Source organism: Mus pahari, chromosome 7, assembly GCF_900095145.1.
Source record: "Mus pahari chromosome 7, PAHARI_EIJ_v1.1, whole genome shotgun sequence".
In the NCBI taxonomy this organism is placed as follows: Eukaryota; Metazoa; Chordata; class Mammalia; order Rodentia; family Muridae; genus Mus; species Mus pahari.
In genome coordinates, this window is record NC_034596.1 from 109,892,867 (window position 1) to 109,905,939 (window position 13,073).

Here is a 13,073-nt window from a genome sequence, read left to right on the forward strand (position 1 = left end):
TGTAGAGGAAGGCCACTGATTTGTTTGAGTTAATTTTATATCCAGCTACAGCACTGAAGCTGTTTATCAGGTTTAGGAGTTCTCTGATGGACTTTTTAGGATCACTTATGTATACCATCATATCATCTGCAAATAATGATATTTTGACTTCTTCCTTACCAATTTGTATCCCCTTGATGTCCTTTTGTTGTTGGATTCAGGCTTGTCTTTCAATACAGCTTGTAGACTAGGGAGATCTTTCAGTGGTTCAGATCCTCTAGAGGATCCAGGTTTGATTCCTAGAACCCATAACAGCTAGTTTATTGTCACCTATAGATCCAACTCATAAGATCTGACATTCTCTTATGGCCCCAACATGCACATAAGAAAAATAAGTCTTAATTAAAAAAAAAAAAAAAACCAACAACCAACGTATTTTATGATCTGTCTTTTGTGGTTGCATACTGAATTATCTTTACCGTATATTAAGTATTCTTTTGAGACAAGAGTCTCACTTTTTAGCCTAGACTGACCTTGAACTGGCAGTCCTATGTTTCAGCTTAAATGTTGTGGTTATAGGCTTGCAGTACCACATTCAACTATACCTTCTCTTTTTTATCTACTTAGAAGTCCAATTTTTGAGCTGGAGAGATGGCTCAGAGGTTAAGAACACTGACTGTTCTTCCAGAGGTCCTGAGTTCAATTCCCAGCAACCACATGGTGGCTCACAACCATCTGTAATGGGATCTGATGCCCTCTTCTGGGGTGTCTGAAGACAGCTACACTATGCTCACATACAATAAATAAATAAATAAATAAATAAATAAAGTTCAATTTGGGGGGAAATTGAAGCAGAAAACTTGTAAAACATAAATTTAAAATAATGGGAAGTATTAGTAAGGATAGAGTAGAAGAAAAGGATCAGATTAAATCAAAAGAGATAAGGCAAAGGGGACTTCATAGTAAAAGCAAATATATTTATTACATGTACTAACACAGCACTGCCCATGTTACTGAGTCCTCACCTCACATGGATGCTACTATTATTTATATCTCACAGATTGAAAACTAAGAATAAGAGCTAAATAAATTGTCATTTTAAACTGGGTTATAAAACCAGAATTATACTTATAGTCTAGTGCTTAACTTGTCCTTATCATGTCTATTGCTTTATTGTTAGGTTTGTTTGCTTTTAAGCCATTTTCTGTTTTAAATTAAGCTATTTCTTGTTTCAGCCCCTGAGAGTCAATGGTGTTAAGGTTTATACTGAAAATGTAGACAAAAGACAAATTATTCTGGACCTTCAGATTAGGTAAGTTTTTATTTGTGTTATATTTTGCCATGGCTACTGACACATAGTATTCACTTAGCAATATGTATAAGATGAAGGGTAAAATAAATGTCTTGGCTTTTCTTCATTGTGATTTGACTAAATTCTTCCAGGTCTACATGTTAACAGCCTTTGAGTTGCTAACAGTCTAGATAACCATCATTCATTAAATGTAATGTGGCTGGAGAGCTGTCTCCGTCATTAAGAGCACTTGCTACTACTCTTCCAGACAACCTGGGTTTGATTCCTGGCATGCACATAGCAGCTCACAACATCTGTAACTCCAGCCCCAGGGAATCCAGTGCCCTTTTCTGGCCTCCATGGGCACATGCCAGGTACACAGACATATGTGCAGGCAAAACACCTATACACATAAAATAAAATAAATTTCTAAAAATGTATTGATTAAAGGAAATTATAAACTCTATAAGAAAACTATAATAAATAATTCTTATGAACCTTAATATAAAACTACAACAGAATATTAGCAAGTTGAATCAAGTAGCATAGATTATATGCCATCAACAAGTAGAATTTATTCCCAGAATACAAATGTGATTCAGATATGAAAACCAATCTGTAAAATACACTACTTTATTTTAAGAAGGAAGTGGTGTTATAGTAGGGAACCTTCGTGGTTATCTCTGTTAATACAGAATGTGCGTTTAACAAAGTTCAGAATTCTTACATGGTTTTAATAAAAAGAAGTTCAACCTAGGAATCCTAATTGAAAAGTAGTGTTTACAAATAATTAGACCTTGCAGGGGGAAAAAATCACAGAAAGTTTTAAAGCTAGGTGTGATGGCATTTAATGCCAGCACTTTGGAGGTGACTGGACTACATTCCAGTTCCTAGCCAGCCAGTGCTACAGAGTCAGAAAAGTTTGTTTGTCTTTTAAAACAAACAAGCCAACCAAACAAACCTCTTAAAACTAAAATGAATTCAGCAAAGTAGCAAAACGCGGTTACATCAATTGCATTTCTGTACATCAACAGCAGAAAGTCCTGAAAGGAAGTGAAGACAATCTCACTTGTAACACAATAGATAGATAGGTGACTGGTAAAATGGTTGCTTTGTTCAGTCCCCACCCCCACTAAGGAAATGAGCATGGTGGTGCATTAGTAGTCCCAGGATGGAGAAAGCAGAGACAGACGAGAGGATCTCAGATGCTGTGGCCAGCCAGCCTAGTCCAAAGTAGTGAGCCCTAGACATCAGTGAAAGTCTTTCAGAGTAAAAACAAAGCAGATGGCTACTAGTGGTTCAATCCTCTTTTCTGAGGCTAGACTAAGAATAATTTTTTTATCATTTTTAAATTTCAAAAATACACTAATATTAATAATTGTATAGACTTTTTACCAGTTACTTTTATTTTAGAAAGAAATGTTCAATGTCTTTACTATGGGAAAGTCTTCATTTTTAAGATATTTGATACCTGTGTAAACATCATTGTCATCAGCAGAATAGAAGAGGAGGTACACTTGTGTGTCTTCTGTTACCCGTGCTCTGGAAGGCTTGTCAGCAGGCCTGGATAGGAGCTCCACAGTGGTCACCTGTGTCTTAGGTTAGGCTGTACCCCTGAAGGCCTGTTGTGAGGTGGATGGCGAGCTCCATGGGGAAAGACACCTTGTGTTCATTCATTGTTTTAGCATTAAGTACATTATTTTTTATTTTTTAAAGATTTATTTATTTATTATATGTAAGTACACTGTAGCTGTCTTCAGACACTCCAGAAGAGGACGCCAGATCTCGTTATGGATGGTTGTGAGTTGCTGGGATTTGAACTCAGGACCTTTGGAAGAGCAGATGGGTGCTCTTACCTGCTGCGCCATCTCACCAGTCCCTAAGTACATTATTTGAGTAACTCCTTTAATGGATCTCAGTTAATGAAGCAGCTTGACTAGTACAAGTGCTCTGCTCTATTGTGTGCTTTAGACAAAAACCTCAACTACACTGGCAACAAGATAGAGAAAAAGATAAGAATTAGGAAAGAAAGAAAACTTGTGTGTTAGGCTTTATGTTTGTTTATAAGGAATTTTTTTAAAAAAATTATAACAGTTTTTCTTTTATTTATTTTACTTATTTACTTTATATCCTGATCACTGCCTTTCTCCTCCCCTTCTCTGGGCGGGTGGGAACCCCCCAGGGTATCTCCCCCTGGCACTTCAATTCTCTGTGAGGCTAGGCACTTCCTCTTCCACAAGGAAGCCCAGGTAATAGAATATATCCCACGTGCAGGCAACAACTTTTGGGATATCCTCTGTTCCAACGGTTTAGGATACACATGAAGGTCAACTGCACATCAGCTACCTATGAGCAGGGAAGCCTAGGTCCAGCCCATGCATATTCTTTGGTGGTTCAGACTCTGAGAGCCCCAAGGGTCCAAGTTAGTTTACTCTGTTGGTCTTGCCTTGGAGTTCCTATCCCCTTTGAGACTTGCAATCCTTCTTCCTGTTCTTCCTTAAGAATCCCCAAGCTCCATTCACTATTTGGCTGTGGGTGTCTGTATCTGTCTGAGTTAGCTGCTGGATGGAGCCTCTCAGAGGACAACATGCTACTGTCTGCAAGCATAACAGAGTATCATTAATAGTGTTAAGGATTGGTGCCTGCCTATGGGGTAGTCTCATTCACTCAGTCTCTGCTCCCTCCTCTGTGCCTGCATTACTTGTAACAGGATAAATTTTGGATCAAAAGTTTTTTGGGTGGGTTTGTGTGTCTGTTGTTTCCCTGGGGTTCCTGTCTGGCTGTAGGAGGTGGCCTCTTCAGGTTTCATATCCCCACTGTAGTGAATCACGGGTAAGGTCACTCCTATTGATTCTTGGGCACCTCTCTTATTCCAGGTGTCTGGAGATGTCCCCCACCTCCTCACCCCTGTCAGTTGTAGGTTTCCATTCATTTTAGTTTTATAACAGGTTATTGGTGAATTTAGCAGCAAGATAGAGAATAATTTTGTTCGTGTACTTAGACCAGCAGATCTCAACCTGTGGGTCATGACCATTGGAAAACAAATATTTCTTATGGCCTTAGGAACTGAGATTGCTCAATAGTGATGAAGTAGTAATGAAAATAATTTTATGGTTGGAGCCACCCCAACATGAGGGAATGTATTAAGGAGTTTCAGTATTAAGAAGGTTGAGATCCACTGGCTTAGACCCTTCCTGATCATTTTTCATTAAATTCCCCAGACTTGCATGAATAGGTTTATGATTACCCTACCTCCAAGAAACAGGATAGGGGTTGTGCTGGCAGTTGTTTATCAGTTTGACACAGGCTAGAATCATTTGTAAGCAGGGAACCCCAATTGAGAAACAACTTCTATAAGATCAGGACTGTATATGCAGGCCTGTAGAACATTTTCTTAATTAGTCGTTGATCTGCAAGGGCCCAGCTCATTATGTGTATTGCCATCCCCAGGGTGGTGGTCTTAGGTTCCATAAGAAAGCAGGCTGAGCAAGCCATGAGACCAAGCCAGTGAGCAGCGTCCTCCATGGCCTCTGCTTCAGCTCCTGCCTCCAGGTTCCTGCCTCGATTGAGGTCCTGCTCTCACTGCCTTTGATGAACTGTTATATGGAATTGTGAAGGAAATAAATCCTTTCCTCCCCAACTTGCTTTTTGGTCACGGTGTTTCATCATAGCAATAGTAATCTCAGCTAAGACAAATGAAATCCCACTCCATGCCATGTGGAATGCGTTTAGGGTTTCATGTTTATGTTGGAAATAAATGCCTGTTTTGCATTATCATAGTAAAGAAGCATTTGTTTTACATTTGTGTTTGAAGTTAATCTCTGAATAAAGTGAAGGTTCAAAATAAGCTGTTTTTAACCTTTTTGCACCATAATACCCTTTAGCATCCGAATGAGGATTTTTGTAACTAAGGAAAAAGGTGGTGAGATCTACTGTTGCCAAAATAACCTTTGTTGTGTTTTAAACAAAGGTTTTTTTATACACATAGAAACACCTTCCATCTAAGGAATGCTTCAGAAATAACACATTGTTATTCATATTTTTCTTGGAAAGTACATGTTTATGTGCTTTTAAAATTTTTGGTTTTTGAGATAGGATCAGAGCTCTCTGTGTAGATAAGGATGGTTATTCCTTTGAGTGCTAAGAATCCAGTGTATCCTTCATGCCTGATTTGTGTAAGACTGTGTTAACCCAGAGCCTCTTCTGTGCTAGTCTACCAACTGAGCTTCCTCCTCATCCATTTTTTTAACTTATTTATTTATTTATTTATTTATTTATTTATTTATTTATTTATTTTTGAGACAGGGTATCACACTGTTTAGTCTAGACTTACCTTAAACTGGTAGTCCTTCAGCCTCCCATGTGTTGGGTATCTAAATTTATTTAAGATTTTTACCTGTAGCAAAAGTAAGAGCAATATGCACAGTATTCATCACAGGTGATACAGCAGTGTTGAGCCTGACAGCACTGTCCGTAAAGCCCAGAGTAAGAGAATAATCTTGTGCTGTTGGCTACATTCTCAATTGGCTTTGCCTACAGTGTGAGTATGTCTGTTTTACCATCATTTTGTCTGATTATGTGCTTTGCAATGTCTAATCTTAATAGATAGCTAAGAGGATGATTAATTCCACTCACTTTATGTAATGCAGAATTTTTCTGTGCTAGTTTTGTAGGAAACTGTGAGATTGATTTGGAGATCAAAAGATATTTTTGTAGAGCTGGTGTGAAAAGTATTCAGGTAAGTTTTTCAAATTTTCATTTTAGCATTTTCTAGGCTGTATTCAGAAAGAAAGCTGTGGAGTTTTTATTAGCTAGGAAGGTATTTGAAGTAATTTTCTATTTGTGGTTGTAGTTGAATAAAGTGTAAAGCCATGTGCTTAAAAGTCACCAAGTGACTTTGAAGAGCTGTGTTCTCTGACTTGTGGTTTCTTGTCTGAGTTCAGATCCATGGGACAATGCGGGTGATCCTGGAGCCCCTGATTGGAGACATGCCTTTAGTTGGAGCTTTGTCCATCTTCTTCCTCAGGAAACCAGTAAGTAAGCATTTATTTCATGATGTCATGTTTATCTTTCCTCTCTTGGCAGTAACATGGATACACAGAAGGACAGAGTGGAGGAACAACATTCTGCCCTTAACTCTTCCCTATCTGATGCATGGTTCCTGAGTCTTTAACTTCTGTATGCCCTAAGTGAGGGCTTTATCTCTTGATAAACAGTGGTCTTTCCTGAATATAAAAATGTTTGTTTGTGGAAGTTAGGAAAATCATTTTTAGCTAAGTAAGTTGAAGATACATTTGGCTTGTTACTAAGTATGATTTTATACCATTTGCTTATTTAATCCTCATACTTCTAAAGCTAAATATTGTTTCCTTGTACTGACTAGGAACTGACATTAAGAGGTCTATTCATATAAGTCACACAACAATTAAGTGTTAGAGCTTTGGCCTAGACCCAGATTAGTCTGGTACAGATTTTATATCCCTAAACACTTTAAGGTAATGCCATGTCTGTAAATCTCCCTCTGACTCCCCTCCTGAGATCGGGGATCGGTGGGGATTGGGGGCAGTATTTGATGAACTACATGTACAGTTCTGTGTGTTGTGCTGCTTTTTTTTTTTTTTAAGATTTATTTATTTATTATATGTAAGTACACTGTAGCTGTCTTCAGACACTCCAGAAGAGGGCATCAAATTTCGTTATGGATGGTTGCGAGCCACCATATGGTTGACTAGGATTTGAACTCAGGACCTTTGGAAGAACAGTTGGTGCTCTTAACCACTGAGCCATCTTGCTAGCCCCGTGTGTTGTGCTTTTAAATGTAATTTTTATTGGTCTTTTAATACTTGGCCAAGCATGATGTTGTCAATTCATATTTTTAGATTGTATTTCTTTTCATTATTGTTGTAAATGCTTTATACTTGTTAAACATTATTAGAATGAAAACAGGAAAGCAAAGCTATTTCTTACCCTTACCTGAGTCCTGCAGCCAATGACTAGTACCTACCTTCAGTGCCTGCTTTTTTCTTTCTTCCTTCCTTCCTTTTTTTTTTTTTTTTTTTTTTAAATGCTGAGAGTTGAAGGCAGGGCTTTGGGCATGCTAGGTAGGCAAGCTCTCTGCTGCACTCAAAGCCTAAGCTCTCTCATTCTGGCCACATTTCTCCACTGCCTAACTGTGCATCCCAAGTTCCAACCACAGGGACTCACTGCCCTTGGAAGCAGTCGTAACTGTGCCCTCCACGTTTCTTTTTTTTTCCTTTTCTCCAGAATTCTATCTTGAGCCATTTTGTGTCACTTACTTCTGGAAAGATTCTGTCTTCCAGGACAAGTACCCACTGTAGTTTGAAAGTTTTACAGCAGAGGCCATTAGTGTTAAAGTGAAGGACACATGTCTTCGCAGAGTCCAGGGAGTCTGGATGAGCTGCTTCTTTGGAGGGATACTGCTTATGATCCTTGGCAAGTTTCCTGGGGAGGCACTACTAACATCATGTGTAATTTAAATGCATAATTTGGCTCAGAAGACACATTCAAAATTGTTACTTGGTTTTAAAAAGATGGTATACCTAGGCCAGACCAAGTGCAGCACGGGCAGTGCTCTGTGCAGGAGGTCGCACTCTGCCTTCAGCAGCATTGCCTTCTCTTTCTTACTTTAATGTGTTCAAGTAGGTAGTGTACATTACACTTCCAAATGCTATCAAGGAATACATTAACTTTTACTGTATTAAAATTTTGAGAAATAAATCTATAAAAGATTTAAAATACATCTTTTTTTTCTCCTACCAGTTTTTTTAAGAAAGCAGTTTATGTAAAAACTGACTCTATTAGTGCATATTTAAAATGTTCTTTAGCTGGGCTGTGATGGCACATGCCTTTAATTCCAGCGCTTGGGAGGCGGAGGCAGGCAGATTTCTGAGTTCGAGGCCAGCCTGGTCTACAAAGTGAGTTCCAGGACATCCAGGGCTATACAGAGAAACCCTGTCTCGAAAAATAAACAAACAAACAAACTAAAATGTTCTTTAATAAGTAGCTAAAAACTTTATCTGTCTTTGGAAATATTCTTAATATAAAAATCCTATCACTTAGAAAACTAAATCAAGACCTCTAACCTTCCTCAGGACTCTGTGCTCTTTAAAAGTTTTGTTCTTCCACAGATGAAGGCACTTGTAAAATACGTTTGCAGCATTAACTCCCAACGGGTATTGCAACGGGTGTTGCAATGCCTAGAAGAAAAGGATGAAGTTGGAATGTTCAGTCACCCTTTTCCTTATATGGTGAATAAAGCCACTGAGCATGCTTTAGAGGGAAGGGAATTTTCTTCAGTTACTTTCAGCTGGAAAATATGAGAACTTACTGCTGTCCACTGCCAAATAATTCTTCCTGAGTCTGGTGAAAAATACAACCAGAAGGGCTTTTTAGTGTTAATGTTTTTTTGTTTTTGTTTTTGTTTTCTGCCCAGATGATTCAGAAACAAGTGCCAGAGACTTGTATAAAACAGTTTCTTATTTTCTGCCTTCTAGTTTGTTTAGTTAGTTTTGATAATGTGGTACTTGTGGAGTGACCCCTGAAAATTCTTGACATGATGAAGTTTGAAGCCAAGTGGACAGTCCCAAGTGGAATATGTCCCAAGTGGAATATGTCCCAAGTGGAATATTGGTGGTAGGGTTTGGAGACAGGGAGCACCGCAGTGTGGGGTCTCAGCAACAGGTTCACACTGCCTGATCTCTACTCCTTGTCTTTCTGTGCCATTTCTCTAAGTTCCAGTCCCCTGTCTGTGACAGAGGAGTGACACTATACCCTAACTCACAATTGAATGTCTAGGCTCTTAAAAGCACATAGTAAACCTTTACTTTTTTGTTTGTTTGTTTGTTTTGTTTTTCGAGACAGGGTTTCTCTGTGTAGCCCTGGCTGTCCTGGAACTCACTCTGTAGACCAGGCTGGCCTCGAACTCAAAAATTTGCCTGCCTCTGCCTCCCAAGTGCTGGGATTAAAGGCGTGCACCACCATGCCTGGCTAAACCTTTACATTTTTAAAGAACTAAATATAGGTTAGCATTTTATTGAGGTTCTAAAGTGAGAATGATGCTAGGGTAAGGGAAAAAGTATTGATAAATATTCTGATAACAGATAGGATGGACCCAGTGGTAGAGTCCTTGTCTGCTGTGTGTCAGGCAATAGATTTTGAGTCCTTGGAAATAAAAAGAAAGTTCTGATAACCAAAAGGAGCTGTAGGGAGATAGCTTAATCAGTGTCTGTTGCACATTTCAAGGACCTGATCCTAAATGCAGAACCTGTGTCAAAACCCTAGGTATTGTAGCATGTGTGTATAAACCCATTGCTGGGGGTTGGGCATAATGACAGGAATTTTCCCAGGGCTCACTGCCCAGCTGGGGAGAAAGCTGGTCTAGAAAGTTGGTTAACTCTGTTTTTCGGGAGACATTGTCTTAAAAGTGAAGAGCAATAGAGGAAGACACCCAGTGTTAATCTCTAGCCTACACATATATGTACATGTGCACATGTAGAACTCAATCTAAGGTAGATTTTGGATATGCCTAAAGAATATTTGTATCAGTGCAAAACCATATCTCCTTTTTTTTAACGTTTAAAAAAATTCCTTTAATGCCATGTATGCTTTTTATAAATTGTTTAAAAGGGAAAAACATCCCCTGAAGCTGCATCCAAGGGATTCCCCTGTACAGCTGTGAGCTCCCCAATGGTCTGGGGGCTCCCTGGGTGTGATGGGCAGCCTGTGGGAAGGTAGGCATGAGCAGGTAGGTAGACTCATAGTCTACCCTGATAGCCTTCCTTTCCACAGGCCTTCCTGGATGCTAAGGAGGGGACAAGTTCTGTCTCAAAAGCAGTGGTCAATTGCCCAGCCTCTACCTCATGCCCAGTCCTGTTGGCTTTGTGGCTACCTCCAGGCTGGGGTGCTAAGGCAGGTGAAGTCGAGGTTGGAGAAGGAGACAGGTGGGACAGATAACATGCTTGTGCTTCACATGGAAATCTCGACTCCTGTGTATCACTTTCTTTCAACACGGACACCTCTCCAGGGCCAGTCTAGTCCATACAACAGCCTTCCCTCTCACTCACTCTGGAACCCTTGGAGGAGAATGCAGAGCCTCAACTTTGTATTGACAGCTCGTTGAGCCCTCTGAATCTTGAGAAGTCCCCAGGTGATTGAGACTTCTCATTGGGCCTCCCCATCACCCTGTGGCCTAGGAAACAAGAGCTTGTCCAACAGGCTTATCACAAAGCCCAGTTTGTCCACAGTGACCCCAAAGGTCAGCAGCAGGGATAGAACTCAGAACAGGCTCCTTGGGCCCTAGCAAAGCCAGCTGCCCAACATTCAAGTCCCTAGATCCCTGGACCCCAGGCTAGAAGGGGCTAGGGTAGAAACTCCTCCTTGACTGGCACTGGGGAGGGGTTGCCCAGAAGGCTGGCATTGGTGGGACATAGACTACCTAGGGGTGGCCCTGATGGTGTGGGGTGCCAACCAGGGGCAGGGGCAGTGTGGGAGGCATGGGCTGCTGCTGTTGTTTCTTCTTGTTTACTTTGCACTCCTTGGCCCTGCAGTTCTGGAACCAGATCCTTACCTGCCACTCCATGAGCTCCAAGTTAGTAGCCATCTCTCACTTGCTCCGGATGCTGATGTAGCTGTAGTTAAACTCCCTTTCCAGCTCTAGGTGTTGGTGGTCTGTGTGGACCACACGGTACTTGTCCTCTGTCCGATTCTTAGAGTCTTTCAGCTGCTACTGCTGCCTGTAGCCACCGCTGTCCTGCGTCCATTCATAGGGTGTCTGCCTTTGCGCTCCTGTCTAGGACTGTGCGTCCGGACCCCCAAGGGACTGCACCAGGATGCCATGACCAGGCCCGGGAGCCACGGGCACCGGGCTATAGTCCAGAGGGGGCTGGTGACGGGGGGGGGGAGGGGGGAGGGCGCGGGGCCCGGGCCATAGGCAGCTACCCAGTCATCCTTGGGCACAGGGAAGAACACAGCCCAGGTCCGAGGGGGCGCAGGCGCCTGCTCCACATGTGTGTAACTCGCAAAGTCGGGGTACTGCGCGGGCACCGGGCCTGGGACTGGGGTCGAGGGTACGTAGGTCGGAGGTCCCAGGCCGAGGCTGGAGTGTCTGTCGGGGCCTAGATACACGGGGGAGTTCTTGTCCAGCACATAGCCCATGTATAAGGTATCCATCCGCAGGGTCCCCCACGAATGCTGGCCCCTGGAGCTGCCATGCCGACCCAGCCACCCCTACAACCAGCGACTGCTCCCCTCCACATCTATTATTTCAAAGGGTATAAAAGATAGTTTATTTTGGCATCAACTATGACTGTCCTTGGCCTGGGAACACAGATTTATGTTTCCCCCAATTTCATGTTCCAAATGTGGTAACAGTTTGAGGAAGTTTTTATAGTAACAGAACAAAGTCATAAATCAAAGCACTTTTCAGGTGGAAATATTAGGCAGATGAAAGCAAAGTAGTGCGATCTCTGCTATAGGTCTCATACACTGTCTGATGATACTCTTAGCTGTCTGGCTGGTGAACGCTAGTGGTCTCTAATACATTCTAAAAGGTTTTCCCTGTGAGTCACAAAGATGTAAAGTCAGACACAGAGGTGGGCAATGAGTGACTATTAAGGAAGCTAAAGGTAGCCCAAAGTGAATTATAATTAGATCCTGGTCCTGGACCATGCTAGCTCTATAATCAAGAGTGTTCTTACCATTACTAAGACTTACAGAAGGGGCAGAGTGAGACATGCACCTCTTCAGGAACTGTTTTTTTTTCTTTTTTAAAGGTTTTTATTTATTTTTTAATATATATGACAAGTACACTGTAGCTGTCTTCAGACACACCAGAAGAAGGCATCAGATCCCATTACAGATGGTTGTGAGCCACCATGTGGTTGCTGGGAATTGAACTCAGGACCTCTGAAAGAACAGTCAATGCTCTTAACTGCTGAACCATCTCTCCAGCCACTCTTCAGGAACTTTTGTTCCCAAGGTGTTTTCAGAGTCTTCAGTTAACCCCAAAAGAACAAGTTATAAAAGCAGGTCTTTTCCAGAAGTCCTCCACAGAGCAACTGAGGCTTGCTCCATGTGATTTTCTTTGGAGACTGATTTCAGCCAAGTGAAGGGGGTTTCTTTGTCAAGTAAATCTTCCGTTTAGAGTTATAATAAGAACTTGAACCTTACTGGGCTAGAATCCCAGAACTTAACATATTTTAAGTAAAGGCAATGTTAAAGAAGGAGAGGAAATTCTTTTCTTTTTTGGTTTTTTGAGACAGGGTTTCTCTGCATAGCCCTGGCTGTCCTAGAACTCACTTTGTAGACCAGCCTGGCCTCGAACTCAGAAATCTGCCTGCCTCTGCCTCCTGAGCACTGGGATTAAAGGTGTGTGTCACCACGCCCAGCTGGAGAGGAATTTCTTTCTTTCTTTTTATCTTTTTTTTTATTAGATATTTTCTTTATTTACATTTCAAATGCTATCCTGAAAGTTCCCTATGCCCTCCCCCGCCCCTACTCCCCTACCCACCCACTCCCACTTCTTAGCCCTGGCGTTCCCCTGTACTGGGGCATATAAAGTTTTCAAGACCAAGGGGCCTCTCTTCCCAATGATGGCTGACTAGGCCATCTTCTGCTCCATATGCAGCTAGAGACATGAGCTCTGGGGGATGCTGGTTAGTTCATATTGTTGTTCCACCTGTAGGGTTGAAGACCCCTTAAGCTCTTTGGGTACTTTCTCTAGCTCCTCAATTGGGGGCCCTGTGTTCCATCCAATAGCTGACTGTGAGCATCCACTTCTGTGTTT

At 41.5% G+C, this 13,073-nt stretch overlaps 1 protein-coding gene and 1 pseudogene across 5 annotated transcripts in view; one reads left to right on the forward strand and one right to left on the reverse strand.

Moving 5' to 3' along the window:
* Esyt2 (extended synaptotagmin 2) overlaps nucleotides 1–13,073 on the forward strand; it is a 98,975-nt gene that overhangs the window by 39,035 nt on the left and 46,867 nt on the right. For all 5 annotated transcript variants that reach the window (XM_021202012.1, XM_029540579.1, XM_029540580.1 and 2 more), the window contains exons 4-6: nucleotides 1,215–1,291; nucleotides 5,936–6,008; nucleotides 6,214–6,303. In XM_021202012.1, the coding sequence (XP_021057671.1) occupies nucleotides 1,215–1,291; nucleotides 5,936–6,008; nucleotides 6,214–6,303 (240 nt within the window). The remainder of the gene's footprint in view (nucleotides 1–1,214; nucleotides 1,292–5,935; nucleotides 6,009–6,213; nucleotides 6,304–13,073) is intronic.
* On the reverse strand, nucleotides 10,648–11,458 carry LOC110324628 (annotated as a pseudogene).